Below are 17519 nucleotides of genomic sequence, written 5' to 3'. Positions count from 1 at the left end.
AGAAGCTAGAATTTTAATGTTTTCATCAGTAGGATTGAGTGTTGAACATGGTAACTGGACGTAGACAGTCAACCCTTTCACTGTAATTTACACTCATCATTCTGGTGTGTGAAGCACCAAGACCAAAATAAAGACAGTTATCTCCTTAAATTTGAAATGGCTACATTCTGTCTCTCTGATGAGAACCAAGGCAGAAGGAAATACCTAAGTAAACAGAAGAATCAAAATCTTTTTCTTGGGGCACATACTTGATACTTCTCAACAGTGATGGTCTTCCTCAACCTCGCTGTCTGAGTTTTTGAGTTTCCAAGTGTGGGTAGAATGACACTGACTCAAGGAACTTCAGCATGTTTTATTCAGACAAATCGAATTCCATAAATAATGCACAAAATAATTTCAATTTTGGCATATTTCCCAGAAATATATTAGAGAAAGTGGTGCTTCCATGCTTTCCGGCCTCAGAGCATTAATTTTTCATGACTAAAAATCCTTTCCAAAATCACATCTTCTCACCCGTGACATTGCGATTTCTTAAGAGGCTTCTAATGACGCATCTTGTGCTTATTTTAAACTAACCTGACTAGGTTGATGGTGTTTGCCATTCAACTCTTGCTTTAGGAAAGCAGAGTGACCAGATTTCCACATAAGGCCGGTCAATTTTGATGCGCTGAGGTGTATTTCATTAAGCTCTTGTGTGTACAGATTCATCTTTTGAGTGTTTCTGCTCTGCTCTAACTCCTTTGTCAATAATAATAGGTAGAACAAGCAATTTAGCTAGTGCCTTTGTGTCTCTTTACATCCAAGTTAAGAGAAGCAATGCCAAGAAAAAAATGCTCCAGTTTTCCAATTTACATTTGAAGAAGCCAATACTCAGAGGTTAAATCCAAAGTCACACCAGTATTTCTAGATGTTTGCCTCTCAATTCTAAGTCCAGGGCTTTTTTCAAAAATGTCCAGTAGGGACTTTCCTGGTGGTCCTGGTGGCTCCCAATATCGGAGGTCTGGTCTTGGAATTAGGTCCTGCTTGCCCCACACCAGAGCATGCCATAAATAAGACCCAGTGCAGCCAAATAAAAACAAATTTTGAAAAAATAAAGAAGAAAGAAACCCCAGATGTTCAATAAACCACTTGCCTTTGTTGTTGTTGTTCAGTCGCTCAGTCGTGTCCAACTCTTTGTGACCCCATGGACTGCAGCACACCAGGCTTCCCTGTCCTTCACTATCACCAGAGCTTGCTCAGACTCATGTCCATTGAGTCAGTGATGCCATCCAATCATCTCGTCCTTTGTCATGCCCTTCTCTTGCCTTCAATCTTTCCCAGCATCAGGGTCTTTTCTAATGAGTCAACTCTTTGCATCAGGTGGTTAAAGTATTGGAGCTTCATTTTCAGCATCAGTCCTTCGAATGAATATTCAGGATTGATTTCCTGTAGGATTGATTGGTTTGATCTCCTTGCTGTCCACGGGACTCTCAAGGGTCTTCTCCAATACCACAGTTCAGAAGTATCAATTCTTTGGCGCTCAGCCTTCTTTATGGTCCAACTCTCACATCCATATATGACTACTGGAAAAACCATAGCTTTAACTAGACAGACCTTTGTTGGCAAAATGATGTCTCTGCTTTTTAATACACTGTCTAGGTTGGTCATAGCTTTTCTTCCAAGGAGCAAGTGCCTTTTAATTTCATGGCTGCAGTCACCATCTGCAGTGATTTTGGAGCCTGTATGTTATTTGTCTCATATAGAAATATTATTATTTATCCAGGGATTCATTTGAATATAATTCACTTTCAAGGTGATTCTTTCTTTGAAATGTTATTCAAGTTTTCTTTTCCTTTTCGCAGGCAAGCAGATACGCTACTGTCAGCGAAAGGGTGCACGCACAAGTGCAGCAGTTCCTGAAAGAAGGTTACTTGAGGGAGGAGCTGGTTCTGGACAACATCCCGAGGCTTCTCAACTGCCTGAGGGATGGCAACGTCGCCATCCGATGGCTGATGCTTCATACAGCAGACTCTGGTAATACACAAAAGGCGTGACCATGTGTGTCGCTTGGTATATAGGCGTGCCAAACCCTGATCTGCCGCGTGATGCCAAGTGGTTTAGCTCTTGAATGAGAATCAAGTTGCTTTTGTAAAATGGTCACTTTTGTGTCAATTTGGTCAAAGCAGTGGCCCACCTGAACAGCCCTTGTGCCAAGTCCTGTTAGGTGTTTATGAGTATGAGGACACCTACCTCCCAGGTTCGAGGAGCTCGTCACTGGTCAGACTGGGAAGATCAGATGTCTACCCATGAAAAAGTTTAGCTGTGGATACAGGTAGAATAAAGCCTTCCCACCTCATCCTTCCAAAGATGTCCATGGCCAAGTCCCTGGACCCTGCGGGCATGTTATATTACAGGGCAAAGTAGATTCAAGTTGCAGATGGAATTGATGTTTCTATAATCAGCTGACCTTCAAGTAAAGAGATTATCCCAGTGGGCCCAGCATAATTACAAGTATCCTTAAATTGGGAAGAGGGAAGCAGAAGAGTCAGAACTAGACAGGTGGCATCATGAAAGAGACTCAGAAGGTCCCTGCTGGCTTTCAAGATGGAAAGGGCTACAAGCCAAGGAGTACAGGCAGCTTCTAGATTCTGAAAAAGACCAGGAAACAGTTTCCCCCATGGAGCCTCCAGAAAGCACACAGTCCCCCTGATGCCTTGATTTTAGCCCGGTGAAGGCCAGTCAGATTTCTCACCTCTGGACTATAAGAGAATAAATTTGTATCATGTTAAGCCACTAAATTTGTGGTAATTTGTTACAGCAGCAATAAGAAGCAGATACAAGGGCCAGGCCAGCACCTAAGAGCCAGATGTGTAAAACAGACAGTGGCATTTGAGTCCAGAATCCAGAACAGGAGAGAAACATTGCTTGGGGTAGAAGAGTGGAGGAAGGCTCTTCACGGAAGGCAGGAGCTGACCAGCCCTTGGTATGATTTAACAGTAAAAAGCAGAAAAAATTCTAGACTGGAGAAATGACCAAAGAAAGGACAGAAGGAAGGGCAGAAAAATGCGGGCCCACTTTGCTGAGGAACTGGCTAGATCAGGGTGCTTAATTAAGATAGATGAGATTTTAACTTTTTCTGGGTCATGGTTAGCCCTGTTTGATACCCTTTTGTCTGTCAAGGGAGTTCCATGGATCATGTAAAACACTTCCACAGAGTCCTTAAGCCCACGACTTTGAAACCGCTGGTTTACTGGTCCTACTTGGGTTGGACCAACACCTGAGCTTATTCAGGGCCGACACAGTTCCTTATACTTAGTATTAATAAATGCTTGATCAATATTAATTACTAATGAGTTCCCTCATCCGGAGTTGCACACTCCTTCGCCTAAGAGTGATGTCATTCAGCAGTCCTAGAAAGCCAAGGCTCTCATTTTTATTTTTCACACAACAGATTTTTGTAGAGCATCTACCCGAGTCCTACTTTCAATATCTCCTGGTTTTTTTCAGGTGAGATTGTCTCTCAAAAAAAAAACAAAACTATCCACACCAGATAATCCTGCATCCTCCCTGGGTAACACGGTAGATCCGTCTCCCAACCCCTCTGGGCAAGATGCCCTTGACACTGCCTCTAGCTGCCACCTGTCTCTGCTTCCTGTGAGTGGTCAGCAGTGAGACTAGCAGGTGGACTTCCTCATCCTTCGGCTCTTTGAAAACATGGGGAGTTTCTCCTCAGCCTTGCCTCTTCACACTAGAAATGACCAGCTTCTTAAATCCTTCACATGAATGCTGCTTTCCAGTTTTATTTTTGTTTTTATCATTTTGCTTCTTGGCCTAGACCTCTCTCCATTTACTGTTTAATCACAGCATGAATATCAGGGCCAAAGTTTTTAATCATCTCATGGACTAATCTTTAAGTAGTCAAGTTTATGTTTTACTTAAAATCCAGTCCTAATTTGAGAATTTTACTACATTGACTCAGCTTATAATCTTCTTTACCATAAATCTTACATTCAGAAGCATGTAAACAACTCAAGCCCTTACTTTATCCCATCATAAAGCCAACTGTGGGTTTCTAGTGACTCAGCCTCCTCTTTGTCTTCTGGATGACTGTGCCTAATAGCCGTGCCTGTGTTCTGGAAGCCAGTGGTCTCCTGGATTTGTGCCCCTGCCAGGGACCAGCTCAGCTTGCCAGAGTTCTATACTTTTATCTTCAGCCACATCTGTTTTCCATTTCTGAGCTGGCAATTGTCTGATCTGATTGCACAAGGTCAGAATTTACCAGAAACAAATGATTTGCCTATCTGGTTGTGAGTCATATGTGGGAGAAGTAACTGCTTCTTTAGCTTTTATGCTGTTTTGGTCATGGTGTGCAGAAAGGAAGACGTATTTCTCATATTCCCTCCTGTTAACCCACTGGAGCTAATTGTTAATGCGCAGTGATATTCCCTTCCAAAAATGAAAGGAAATTAATCTCAGATTTTGTGTTGAATTAGAATTAATATAAAAACAAATGGAAAAACAAACAAACAAATGGAACTCCTTACAGGTTGGGTTGGTTTTGTTTTTTTTTTTCCTATTCTGTTTTTGTTTTTTAAGGTAGGCAAACCTGAAGCTGAAAAATGCTTTCTGTGTGATCAATGTCATCAGTTCCAATATATTTCTTCCTAGGGACTTCTGGAGAATGCTTGGTAAATCAGAACTCTGCAGTTTCCCCTGAAAACTGAGCCCTTCTCCAGGTTGTCATGAGTCTCTTCCTGATGGAGTAACTTGGAAATCAATATATAAAATAACCTTGCTCAAGCTTCACCATAACTGAAGCAGCAAAAACACCTGTGATACGTGCTTGTAAAGCGTGGTCATTCTGTACATGCCAGACATCCTGAGATGCTGGTGGGAGGGCTCAGAAAGCCTGAAAAGCACGGTGATACTAGAACAACTGTGAGGGACCTGGTACCTTCATGGCTATGAACTTTCTGACAATGTTTATTGTCTTAAAGACTTTTATTTTGACTTTATTTGCAGTCTGAGTAGCTTTTACGTGTAAATATTTTGCCCTATTCTATTTTTTCTTTTTCTTTCTTGCATAAATAATTGACCCCATAAATCAGTTTCAGCAAATACCATTATTTTTTATTCTATATATTTTTTAACATGTTTTTTATTTGAAATGATTTATCTTGGCAACTGATACACTGACCAGGAAATCAAAACATCTGGTGACTTATGCCTGGGTCAATCACTGCCTAATTTTGTGACCTTAGCCTAGTAGCCATACACTCTCCAGGTCTAGGTGGTGGATAATCCAGAAAGCTCTGAGCATCAGTCATGCCTTTACAAAGAGCATGAGGATGGTGTCAGGCCTGGTTCTTCTGGTTTGGAAGTGCCACAGCTTTGTGTGGTGACCCTGCTCCCCTTGTGTCAGTGGTCCCCAAGGACATCCCAAGCTCCATGCTTTACTAGGCCCAGCGTATGTACTTATGGCCATGATTTGCAACAGCAGAAAGATAGCACAATCGGCACAGGACAGAGGTGCCTGGGTGAAGTCTAGAGGAAACGAGGCACAGCTTTTAAGAGTTCTCTCCAAGTGGGGTCACACAGGGTCCATTTAGTCCCCCTCGCAATGAGTCATGACAGCATGTGTAAAATGTCAACCAGGGGAGCCCATTAGAAACTGTGTGTCCATGGTTTTTGTTGGGGGCAGGGGGCGCTCATTAAGACAGCCTCTACCTGGCAGGTACCAGCATTCCAGACTCCCGGAAGGAAAGCAGGTGCACATCATAAAGCACATTGTTTTTACAAAGAGTTAAAGCATGGTGGACCATTCTTATCAGTTCTCAGAATAGTGGGAACCCTTCCAAAATCCAAATTCCCAAATGCCAGCCAAGAGCCAACCTTGCAAACAGGCCTTTTTGAAGATGGCGGTCTCAGGCCTGCTGTGTTAAATCCTTTCTGCACACTTGTCCATAGCTGAATGGCAGAGATCAGTGCCCAACACAAAGCAACTTCAAACAGACAGGACACAAGGAGGCTACCTACTTAGGAAATAGTGCCAAAAAGTTCAACCTATCATTAGTGCCAAAGGCACTGACCCATGGACAGTCGATAATAAACCAACCACAGGATACTTACAAAATTTGGAAACCCTATTCTCACTTTGCTTTTTTTCATTCAACAGTATATCACGGTGACATTCTGTGTCAGATTCAATGTTATATTTAGCAGTTCAATTGTACTTCATCTAGCGTAGATGTAATATAATTTATTTTACCATCCATCATTGATACGCATTTTGCTTATTACTTTTTAAATGCTTAAAATAAGGGAAATGAAAGTATTTTGGAATCCATCTTACTTATTATAGGTATTTTCTACACATTTAGTAAATTGGAAACTCTTTTCTCCCTATGTCTAGCCTGTGACCCAAACAACAAACGCCTTCGTCAAATCAAGGACCAGATTCTAACAGACTTGAGGTACAATCCCAAGATCCTCTTTCAATTGCTGTTGGATACTGCACAATTTGAGTTTATACTCAAAGAGGTAAAAATACTGAATAAGTAACCACCAAAATCTTTTCTTAATGCTTAAATTTTTTTTTTTTTTTTAGAAATTAGGATTTTGTAGCCGTGTCTTTGATTCAAGCTAAAGATTCTAGCTGTCTGAGATAATTCTTATATTCAAAGGATGGTATTACACATTTAACAGGCATTTAGTCTCTACTGTTATTTAGGGATACAGTGATGGTGAAAAAATGCCCCAGTTCTGGAGGTTATGGTCTAATGAGGAATGTGGATAGTAAACAGAGAATTACACAAATGAAAATGTAAATAAAAGCTGAGGTGTATGCTCTAAAGGAGAGGAACATAGTTCTCCACCTAAAAGAAAGGATCCTGTCCTAGCTTTCATGACTTCCCTGAGAAGGGCAGCAGGAGCTTTTGAAAGATGCTGAGAAAGGGACCTGCCAGAGTTAGCTAAGACAGAGATGGGGAGCATTATGGAGACCATTGCACAGGGAAGACAGACTCTTCTCAGTCCTCTCAGGTAGGGAAGAGCCTGGCCAGTTCAGGCCTGAAAGATCAGCTGGCTGGAGGGGAGAGAATACAACAGAAAGGTATTAGGAAGCGAGGTTGACAGGTGGACAGGAGCCAGCCTGTGCTGGGTGTTGCAGGATAGTCGTCTTCATCTTAAAAGCCATGAAAACCTATTGCTGCTGCTGCTGCTAAGTCGCTTCAGTCGTGTCCAACTCTGTGCGACCCCATAGACGGCAGCCCACCAGGCTCTGCCGTCCCTGGGATTCTCCAGGCAAGAACACTGGAGTGAGTAGCCATTTCCTTCTCCAATGCATGAAAGTGAAAAGGGAAAGTGAAGTCGTGGAAAGGCCTAAATAAGGTGGTAGTTTGCATTTAAACAAACTTGACCTAAGGACTTTAAGGGATTTGAGTTCACAAAAGGAAATTCTGTGCTGGTTTTACTCCTTAAAAAGGCTCCATGGCATAATTGGGTTTCCTTGGTGGCTCAGATGGTAAAGAATCTGCCTGCAATACAGGAGACCTGGGTTCGATCCCTGGATTATGAAGATCCCCTGGAGGAGGGCATGGCAGTGCACTCAAGTATTCTTACCTGGAGAATCAGAGGGCCCTGATGGGCTACAGTCCATGGGATTGCAAACAGTTAGACATGACTGAGTGACTAAGCATAGCACATGGGCATGATAAGAATGGCAGACACCTGGGGGTGTCCAGGTTGTACAGAAACTTTGGGAGTTTGGATCAGATGGCCTCTGGAACTAGCCGCAGACCTTGAAGCTCATTCAGAACCAACACTCACTTTGCCTTAATTAGTCTGAGAGCCACCATCTGAGAGATGGTCTAGCTTTTTTACCCCCCAGTTTGTATAAAGTAGTGATGCTTAAGAGATGGCATCAGAATGATGTTGATTTTAGGTACCTATTTTTATAATAAACTGGGTTTGACTCAGGCTTTCTTAGTAAACTGCCTAAGCTGGATTTTCTCTTAAAATCAGTAAATCTCGTCTGTCTCTTCAACAGATGTTCAAGCAAATGCTTTCAGAAAAGCAAGCCAAATGGGAGCATCATAAGAAGGAGGGCTCAGAGCGGATGACGGAGCTTGCTGATGTCTTTTCAGGAGTCAAACCCCTAACCAGAGTGGAGAAAAATGGTAATTGCTGGAGAGGAAACATCAGTGTTTTTGAAATGTGTACACAGTTTATTAGAAACCAGCAGAGTAAAAAGTCATTATTGTGTTGTTACTGTGTGCTGGGGTATTGCTGATGAAGATTGGAAGTTTAGTTTTGGCTGCCCTAGCCTTGTGCTCCCTTGGGAAATCTCATATGCTCTCTCAACTTCAGGTTTCTTACATATGAAATAAGAAATTGGGGGCTAAATTGGGGCTTAAAGTCATAATCCTCCACCTACCACCACAGTATCCAAAGCTAGTGCCTTTAGTGTGTCAGTTTATGTGCATTGGGGGAGGTAATAACTTTCATCATCCTCTCAGAAGGATACTTCTCCCAAGAATATTAATACCACTAAATAGATGATACCTAGGAGTCTTGTGTGCCAGTCCTGTTTGCTGCTTCTTCACTGACACACCTGCCATCTAGTGGCACAGAGGGGACCTGCAGACTGTCTTTGCAGCCCCAGGGACTGTAGCCTGCCAGGCTCCTCGGTCCATGGGATTTTCCAGGAAAGAATACTGGAATGGGTTGCCATTTCCTACTCCAGGGGATCTTCCTGACTCAGGGATTGAACCTGTCTCCTGCATTGGCAGGTGGGTTCTTTACCATTGTGCCACCTGAGAAGCCCAACATAGCCACAGCTTAGGTTTAACTTTGACAATTTTGATCTTGCTTTTTTAGGAAATTATACCTATAGGAATATTGTGGTATCACTTCAAACTTTTGTATAGATAGGATCCTTTCAAATTGCCCCTGAAAGAACCATTCTGAGTTTTAAGGTGACAAATTAAACTATTTTTTCTGAGGCTTGATATTTGTTTTAACTGTCAAATTTATTTCTGATAAAGTTAATTATACAGTAGAATTGGTTAATAGTATAGATTTTTATTAAAAAATGTAACTCTGCTATTCATAGTCAGTATAAACTTGGGATTACTGTATTTGGCTCTTGTTGATTTATTTGATGCTGAATGGTCGATCCAAAATATATTTCCAAATTATATTATTATTCCTACTGAAGCTTCCCTGGTAACTCAGATAGTAAAGAATCTGCCTGCAGTGCAGGAGACCTGGCTTTGATCCCGGGTCAGGAAGATCCCAAGGAGCAGGAAATGGCAACTGACTCCAGTATTCTTCCCTGAAAAACTTTATGGACAGAGGAGCCTAGCAGGCTACAGTCCATGGGGTCATGAAGATTCAGCAACTGAATTCACACACGCACGGGTTGTTTCAAAGCAGTCTGCAGGTCCCCTCTTGTGCCACTAGATGGCAGGTGTGTCAGTGAAGAAAACCAATCAGGATTGGAACACAAGACTCTTGGATCTCATCTGTGTTAGTGGTTATTAATTTTCTTGGGAGAAGTAGCCATCTGAGAAGATCATGAAAGTTATTCCCTCCTATTGAAAAAAGTTGACCAGTTTTTGATGATATGATATATATTGGCAACAGGTTTCACAGATCACCATATTGTATCTTAAAACAAAGAACCTCTGGTACCAATCTAACCAGATAAGTTGTCTAAAATCAGGCACATTTATCTCTATTCTAGTCTCTTTTAAATTCAGTTCAGTTCAGTCATGTCCAACTCTGCGACTCCATGAATCGCAGCACGCCAGGCCTCCCTGTCCATCACCAACTCCCGGAGTTCACTCAAACTCATGTCCATTGAGTCAGTGATGCCATCCAGCCATCTCATCCTCTGGCGTCCCCTTCTCCTCCTGTCCCCAATCCCTCCCAGCATCAGAGTCTTTTCCAATGAGTCAACTCTTCGCATGAGGTAGCCAAAGTATTGGAGTTTCAGCTTTAGCATCAGTCCTTCCAAAGAACACCCAGGACTGATCTTTAGGATGGACTGGCTGGATCTCCTTGCAGTCCAAGGGACTCTCAAGAGTCTTCTCCAACACCACAGTTCAAAAGCATCAATTCTTTGGTGCTCAGCTTTCTTCACAGTCCAACTCTCACATCTATACATGACCACTGGAAAACCATAGCCTTGACTAGATGGACCTTTGTTGGCAAAAGTAACGTCTCTGCTTTTGAATATGCTATCTAGGTTGGTCATAACTTTCCTTCCAAGGAGTAAGCGTCTTTTAATTTCATGGCTGCAGGTTCTTACAAATATAAGCATTGTTCCAAAGATCATTCAAAACAATATACTGTATTTTTTCTGGCTGTATAGCATATTTCAGCTTAGAAAGTACTTTCACAAATATTTCTTGTTTGATCCTTACAACCCTGTGAGATAAGCATCTTTATCCTTATTTTATATATACAGAGACCAAAGCTTTAAAAAGTAATCACCAGCCAAAAGTAACAAAGGTATAAAGCCTAGATCTCAACCATCACCTCAGACTCCAAATTCTTTGTACTTTCTTCTATAGCATAGCTGTCCTTTGGTCCTACAAAAAAAAAAAGTTTAAAATTGCAACTAGTTTTCTTCATGTCAGTTTTTTTTTTTATTAGACTGTAATTTCTTTACAATGTTGTGTTAGTTTATGCTATACAACAAAGTGAATCGGCTATATGTGTCCCTATATCCCCTCCCTCGGTGACCTCCCTCCCACCCTATGTCAATTCTTTTTTTTTTTATAATACTTTTATTTGCTTATTTTTGACTATGCTGGGTCTTTGTTGCTGCACAGGCTTTTCTCCAGTTTGGCGAGTGGAGGCCATTCTCTAGTAGCTGTGGTGTATGGGCTTAGCTGCTCAGTATGTGGGGATCTTCCCGGATCAAGGGTCAAACCCACGTCTCTAGAATTGGCAGGTGGATCCTTAACCACTGAGCAACCAGGGAACCCAGATATCAGTTCTTAAAATAACTTAGATTATAAGCTTTTAAGTGCTTTTATTAAAGTAAAATTATCCCATTGATGACACACAAAAAAACCTTTAGCTTTTTTAACTTGGTGATGTGAGAAGAGCAAAGGCTTTGACTCTGAACAGTTTGCATACCCTGGCTCCTCCATTAAGTGACTAAGCCACAGAGGCTCTTAGTATCTCCAGGTATCAGCATTCTTATCTGAGAAACGGCTTTTAATTCCACTCCGTAGATTTTTGTGAAGGTAAGATGAAATGAAGCTTAAACCCTTCCCTGATACACTGAGGGTCTCAGAGCATGTTAACAGTACTCACCATCTCTGCCTTTAGAAATGCCAACTGGTTTGTGAGTGCAGATGGCACCCCCTAATCCATTCAGACTCCCCACAGCTCACTGCTCACACGTCACTCTCTTACACGTTGGTCCCACTTTGCCCTCTGAAGTGTGCCATTGCCCTTTCGCCCCAAAGTTTCTGCTGTATCCGTCTCCTCATCTAGGGACAGTTAATCCCTCTCCCCGCTCTGCCCCTGCAGACCCTCACCCATCGTCCCAGCTCTGTGAAAATCTGCAGTTCCTCCCCGACTCCTCCCCTCCCCCCCTGCCATCTTTGCACACATCAGTTTACATGTACCCTTTCTGCCAGGTGTTATAAACTCTTTGTGTACAAAGTTTCATCACTTTTACTAGGTCACATGCCTCAGGCATTTTTGTTGTTACAATTTGGAGAATTCCTGAGAACAATTGATAGATACATAGTAAAAGCTTTGTAAGAACTGGACTTGCGAAAGATGATTAAAGTCATAGCCACTGCTACAGTTGTTCTGGGATTTCAGTAGTCTTTTCTTGTTTCTATATTAATAGAAAATCTTCAAGCTTGGTTCAGAGAGATTTCAAAACAAATATTATCACTAAATTATGATGATTCTACTGCTGCGGGCAGAAAAACTGTGCAGCTAATACAGGCTTTGGAAGAGGTAAGGAAAGTCTTTAAATGACAGTTCTTGGATCGTGAACCATACTTTTGACCTACGCAACAGTCCTGGAAACATATTTAAGAGACTGTTTCATCAGAAGTAAAAGCAGTGTAAGTGAATATGTTCACTGTTGTATACAGTGCCCTAAAATTGGGAAAATAACTAAATGATAATAATAAAGAGAATGGTAGTGAAATTTATGATATTTCAACTTGCAGAAACATGCATGTAATCTTAAAAAACTAATCATGAAGACAATATAGAGACATTGGGAAAACTATGATAAGGAGGTAAAAGCAAAAGCAAATTTCCATTATATGCACCATTTTTAGGTTTGTAAAAAATGTATGCCTTGGGGGAAAACCTAGAAAAAGATACACAAAAATAAAAATAGTTGTATAATGATCATATGCTTAAAAATAATGTGTTTTCTTTCCTGGAAAAGAAAAGTTTGTTTTTTATCTACTGAAAAATGATTCTCAAAAGAGCATCTTACCTCCACACTCTTAAAACTTGTATGTTTAACCAGGAAAATAAACAAGAGCATCAAAACAATAAGCATACACTCTATTATCTAAAAACAAAAATCAACCATCCTCACCTGGAACCCTGTCCAATTGATATGTATGCATTAATCCTTTTCTTATAAGCTTTTTCTTATTTTTGCAAGGGTTTTAGGATGGCCACTATTATGGCAGCACAGTATAATGCTCCATTGTTAGCATGCCAGTTTCCATAACCATTCCGAAACAATTGCTCACTTGTGCTGTTTCTTTTTTGGTTGTATTTGGATTTTCTAGTCAATAGTACAACTATAAACAATGTTATAAATCTGGGGTGCTTTTTCTCTTTTGCATTATTTATTTTGGCATGTAGCCCATGCCCATTGAATTATATACTTTAAAATGTCAGAACACTATGGAATCATTATTTGTTAAAGAGTTCATCAGAAGAACTTAAAAATGTACATGTGCCCACTCCTTGGTTGTGGCATGACTTATTTTGTTTTTTAGCAAGCCAGCAAATCTGTGGAATTAGAATTTTCCAATATATGTTTATTGATATTGAAATGGAAAATGGGAGTATTTGCTTATTATGTTATATATGTATGGAATAAGAAATAGTGAAACATTTTCTAATTCTAGAAATATATGCATTGTTTTCTGACTTGGCTTGTACATTTCTGAAATTATATTTTGAAATTAAAATTTTGCCAAGAATGTTAGTTAAGTAGTGTGCTTTATTTGAAGTGTTTTCAAAGAAAAATGAACACCACACAGGCCATTCAGAATTTTAAAATCCAGTGTGTTTATGTGCCCCAGGTTCAAGAATTTCACCAGCTCGAATCGAATCTGCAAGTGTGTCAGTTTCTTGCTGATACTCGCAAGTTTCTCCACCAAATGATCCGAACCATTAACATCAAAGAGGAGGTCCTGATCACAATGCAGATCATTGGGGACCTTTCTTTTGCTTGGCAGTTAATTGACAGGTAATATGGACAACCTGACATTAGTCCTTGGTGGCAGCCACTGTGAACATCATCTTACACTGATGTCTGTTTGCAGCTTCACGTCTATCATGCAGGAGAGCATAAGGGTGAACCCATCCATGGTCACTAAACTCAGAGCTACATTCCTCAAGGTAAGCAAGTAACAGTAAGATCACATTTGCAGTAACCTTCATTTTTATCTCATTCATTAATTCAGTCCAGGATCTCATCCTTTTAGAAAGTTGGACAATTTTAAGTATTTTTATAGACTGAAAACTTTTAGCAAATTTTTCATGACAGTGTAGTTGGCAAAAGATGTGAGAAATAAAGTTTAAATTCAAAATAGATGTTGGGATGTCTTACAAAAATTGTTTTTAATGAAGAAATTGATTTTTTATAGGTTTTACCAAGATACTAAAAATGTACATTCTTTATTCCCTAGACATGAATAAAATCCTTTTACTTATTCACTTAAAAAAATTCTTGATGAGCTTCTGCTATATTCTAGGATGTCCTCTAAAGATTAGGGAAGGGGACTTCCTTGGTGATTCAGTGATTAAGACTCCAAGCTTCCAATGCTGGGGACATGGGTTCAATCCCTGGTCAAGGAACTAAGATCTCACATGCCACATGGTTCAGCCAAGAAATAAAATTAAAAAATAAGAAGGTTATGTAATAATGGTGAACAAAACAGGCATGGATTGACCCTTCTCTCAAGGTAATTTCATTTAGTGATAAATGAACAAATAATTTACTCAATGTCTTCTGATGAAACTACCTGTGAAGATGTGTCACAACCCAGATTGTCGGGCCCCACCCCCGGACCTTCTGATGAAGTAAACCTATGTGGGGTTCAAGAATCAGCATCTCTAACAAGATGTCAGGTGATTCTGACGCTGCTGGTCCAGCGACCACAACTTGAGAGCCACTGCCGTAGCAGATACCTGTCATTTGACATTATATCCTTGTCAGAAACTGAACTGATGAAGATCAGTCATTGTCGCTGTCTTTTGAGCAAAGCCTAGGAGCTTCGTTGTATGTTACTCCTTCTAGAAAGAGAGATTTCTAGGACTTTTTGAAACAGAGAAACAGTGGTGTCTTATTTTCCTTCCAGCTTGCCTCTGCCCTTGACCTGCCCCTTCTCCGTATTAATCAAGCAAATAGCCCTGACCTTCTCAGCGTGTCTCAATATTATTCTGGTGAATTGGTGTCCTATGTGAGAAAGGTAAGAAATGCATCAAGGTGATACTTATTTTAATGGCAAACTAACTGCTATTTTGAGATGGTATGGGGAGGGAGGAGGGTTCAGGATGGAGAACACATGTATACCTGTGGCGGATTCATTTTGATATTTGGCAAAACTAATACAATTATGTAAAGTTTAAAAATAAAATAAAATTTAAAAATAAATAAATAAATAAATACAAATGATGTGCTTGGGGCCCTGAGAAAAAGTACACCTGTTATTCCTTTCCCTCACTCCTTTTTTTTTTTTATTGACGTGTACTTAATTTATGATGTATTAGCTTCAAGTGTGCAGCAAAGTGATTCAGTTATACATATATATAGGTTATTACAAGACCATGCTCTGTAGTAGATGCTTGTTCATCTGTTGTATACATAGTAGTTGTATATACTTTTCCTTAATTCTTAATTTGATTCCTGAAATTGTCAATACCTGAAAATAAATTTGTTACTGTGGGTGTGCAGATACATTTTTTTTTTCTTTTTTTTTTTTTTTTTTTTTGGTCAAATATATATATATTTTAAATTTACTTATTTTAATTAGAGGCTAATTACTTTACAATATTGTATTGGTTTTGCCATGCATCAACATGAATCCACCACAGGTGCACACGTGTTCCCCATCCTGAACCCCCTCCCACCTCCCTCCCCATACCATCCCTCTGGGTCATCCCAGTGCACCAGCCCCAAGCATCCTGTATCGTGCATCAAACCTGGACTAGCGATTCGTTTCTTATATGATATTATACATGTTTCAATGCCATTCTCCCAAATCATCCCCCCTCCCTCTCCCACAGAGTCCAAAAGACTGTTCTATACATCTGTGTCTCTTTTGCTTATTTTTTAAATGCTGATGGTATTAACCCCCATTTTATAGGTGTAGAGATTGAGAAACATAGATCTTGGTAGCTTCTTCAAAGTCACAGTTGGTAACTGTCACTAATTGGAACTTAAAGTTTTCAGGAGAATTGTGGTCCTTGTTTGAATAACTTACGGTGTGACTTAGAGCCACACAGGCCTGGCTTAAATTGTCCTGTGTCACGTACTAGCTGAGGGCTCTACAGCCATGTTACTTAACATCTCTGAATCTTAGCTTTTGAAAAATTTATAATGTGGGAGTGATACATCTTTTACAGCATTTCTAGGAGAATTAGCTTAATCTCTTGTGAGCAGTTCGTGTTTGAAGGAACGTAGCCCTGTGCCTGGGAGCAGTTACTAAAAGAATGTTTGTGAGAGCCCCCCCAGCCCTTTCCTGCAGATGAAGGGCTTTTTTTTTTTTTTCTTAATAAATGGACACCCTTTTTACTGTTGTCCTAGCATCTGTCAAACTAAGAGAGAGAAAATAGGAGGTTCACTTGTTTTTCCTCTTTTCCCTTTCACTAAAGGTGTTGCAGATTATTCCAGAAAGCATGTTTACTTCCCTTCTAAAGATCATAAAGCTTCAGACCCACGATATCATTGAAGTGCCCACCCGGCTGGACAAAGACAAGCTGAGGGACTATGCTCAGCTCGGCCCACGATATGAGGTGGTGTGTCCCTTTAACATCTGCCTTTTGATGTTTAACCCCCAAAACCATGAAGTAGCACAACTCTGTGTCACCTGCCGTGTCCCCAAGATCCCCGGATCAGTTCTGATTTATTTTTCTACACTCTCAATGGTAACCAGGTTTTGTTATTTTAGTGCAATCTTACCTTCATTCTTCACAATGTCCTGGTATCATTCAAGGCCTCACCTGCCTGAATGTTCTCAGAGGGAGTGGAACTCAGTTGGTCACTTTTCTTTTGAACCATCTTGGTTCATGACTCAGTGGTTCAAAATAATCCATATTCCATGAATAAAGTAATCCATACTCCATAAACCACTTCAAATAGGCAGATATTTAAGGCCATTCCACAATTAAGCAGTCTCAGAAGTAGTTCTTCCCAAATGCCTCTGCTTTTCTTTCTTCCTGAACTTAGAGACCTGAAAAGTAAAATCAAGTAAATTTGAAAATGTGATAACCAGCATCAATTTCACATCCTTTGACATAACTCCAGAAGTTTCATTAGGCATTGAGATCATCAAGCTCAGAATTTCCACATTGATTCTAACTCAAGAATATAGCCTCGGTCAACCTTTTCAGTGTCTCCCAGCATTGTTTGAAAAGAATGTGGACTGCAGTAAAAGGGAGATTACCTTTTCAGTGTCTCCATGAGCCTTTTGATTTTGGAAGGTATCATCTATATCACTGAGTCCTGCTTTCATCTAATGTGTGAAATACTGAGGCCCAAAGAAGGGCAAATGATCCATCAAAGGGTAGAGAATAATAGAACATCTGACTCAGTCTCCTGGTAGGTCTGACAGTGGTCAACACCACAGAGCCTCATTTCTGACCAGGACATGTACACGCAGGTGCCTTCAAGCTACATGCTGTTCTCTTGGCTTTGCCCTTCAGAACTATTACCAATTATTTTAGCTTCCCATAGAAGTGATGGGTCTTTTATGAGAAGTGCTTCATTAACCTCTTTTTCTTTGTTGAAGGTTGCCAAGCTTACTCATGCTATTTCCATTTTTACTGAAGGCATCTTAATGATGAAGACAACTTTAGTCGGCATCATCAAGGTAATGGTCTTAATGCTAGTCTCTGTGGCTTCATAATAAGCCTCTCTGTCATTTGGATTTTTGTGGAATTTATCCTGTGGGGGTAGTGTCATCATCGTATGCCCCTCACTATTTCACATGCAGCGTATGATTTTCATTTTAGTCACTTATGAACAAAGAAAGAGAAAGCTTTATTATCCCCATTTTTCGTAACACCCAGGAATTCCTAAACACTAA

General features: G+C 40.4%; 1 protein-coding gene across 1 annotated transcript in view; it reads left to right on the top strand.

Annotated features, from left to right (window-relative positions):
• The window catches only part of WASHC5 (WASH complex subunit 5), a 52911-nt gene that overhangs the window by 13761 nt on the left and 21631 nt on the right, over positions 1–17519 (top strand). Inside the window, exons 9-17 of the mRNA XM_005909912.3 lie at positions 1842–2013; positions 6392–6519; positions 8027–8156; positions 11855–11967; positions 13290–13456; positions 13533–13608; positions 14571–14681; positions 16087–16227; positions 17223–17303. Of these exons, the coding sequence (XP_005909974.2) occupies positions 1842–2013; positions 6392–6519; positions 8027–8156; positions 11855–11967; positions 13290–13456; positions 13533–13608; positions 14571–14681; positions 16087–16227; positions 17223–17303 (1119 nt within the window). The remainder of the gene's footprint in view (positions 1–1841; positions 2014–6391; positions 6520–8026; positions 8157–11854; positions 11968–13289; positions 13457–13532; positions 13609–14570; positions 14682–16086; positions 16228–17222; positions 17304–17519) is intronic.

This window comes from Bos mutus, chromosome 14 (genome assembly GCF_027580195.1).
Source record: "Bos mutus isolate GX-2022 chromosome 14, NWIPB_WYAK_1.1, whole genome shotgun sequence".
Taxonomy (NCBI): Eukaryota; Metazoa; Chordata; class Mammalia; order Artiodactyla; family Bovidae; genus Bos; species Bos mutus.
Note: the sequence above shows the minus strand (reverse complement) of the source record. Positions and strands in the feature narration are given on the sequence as shown.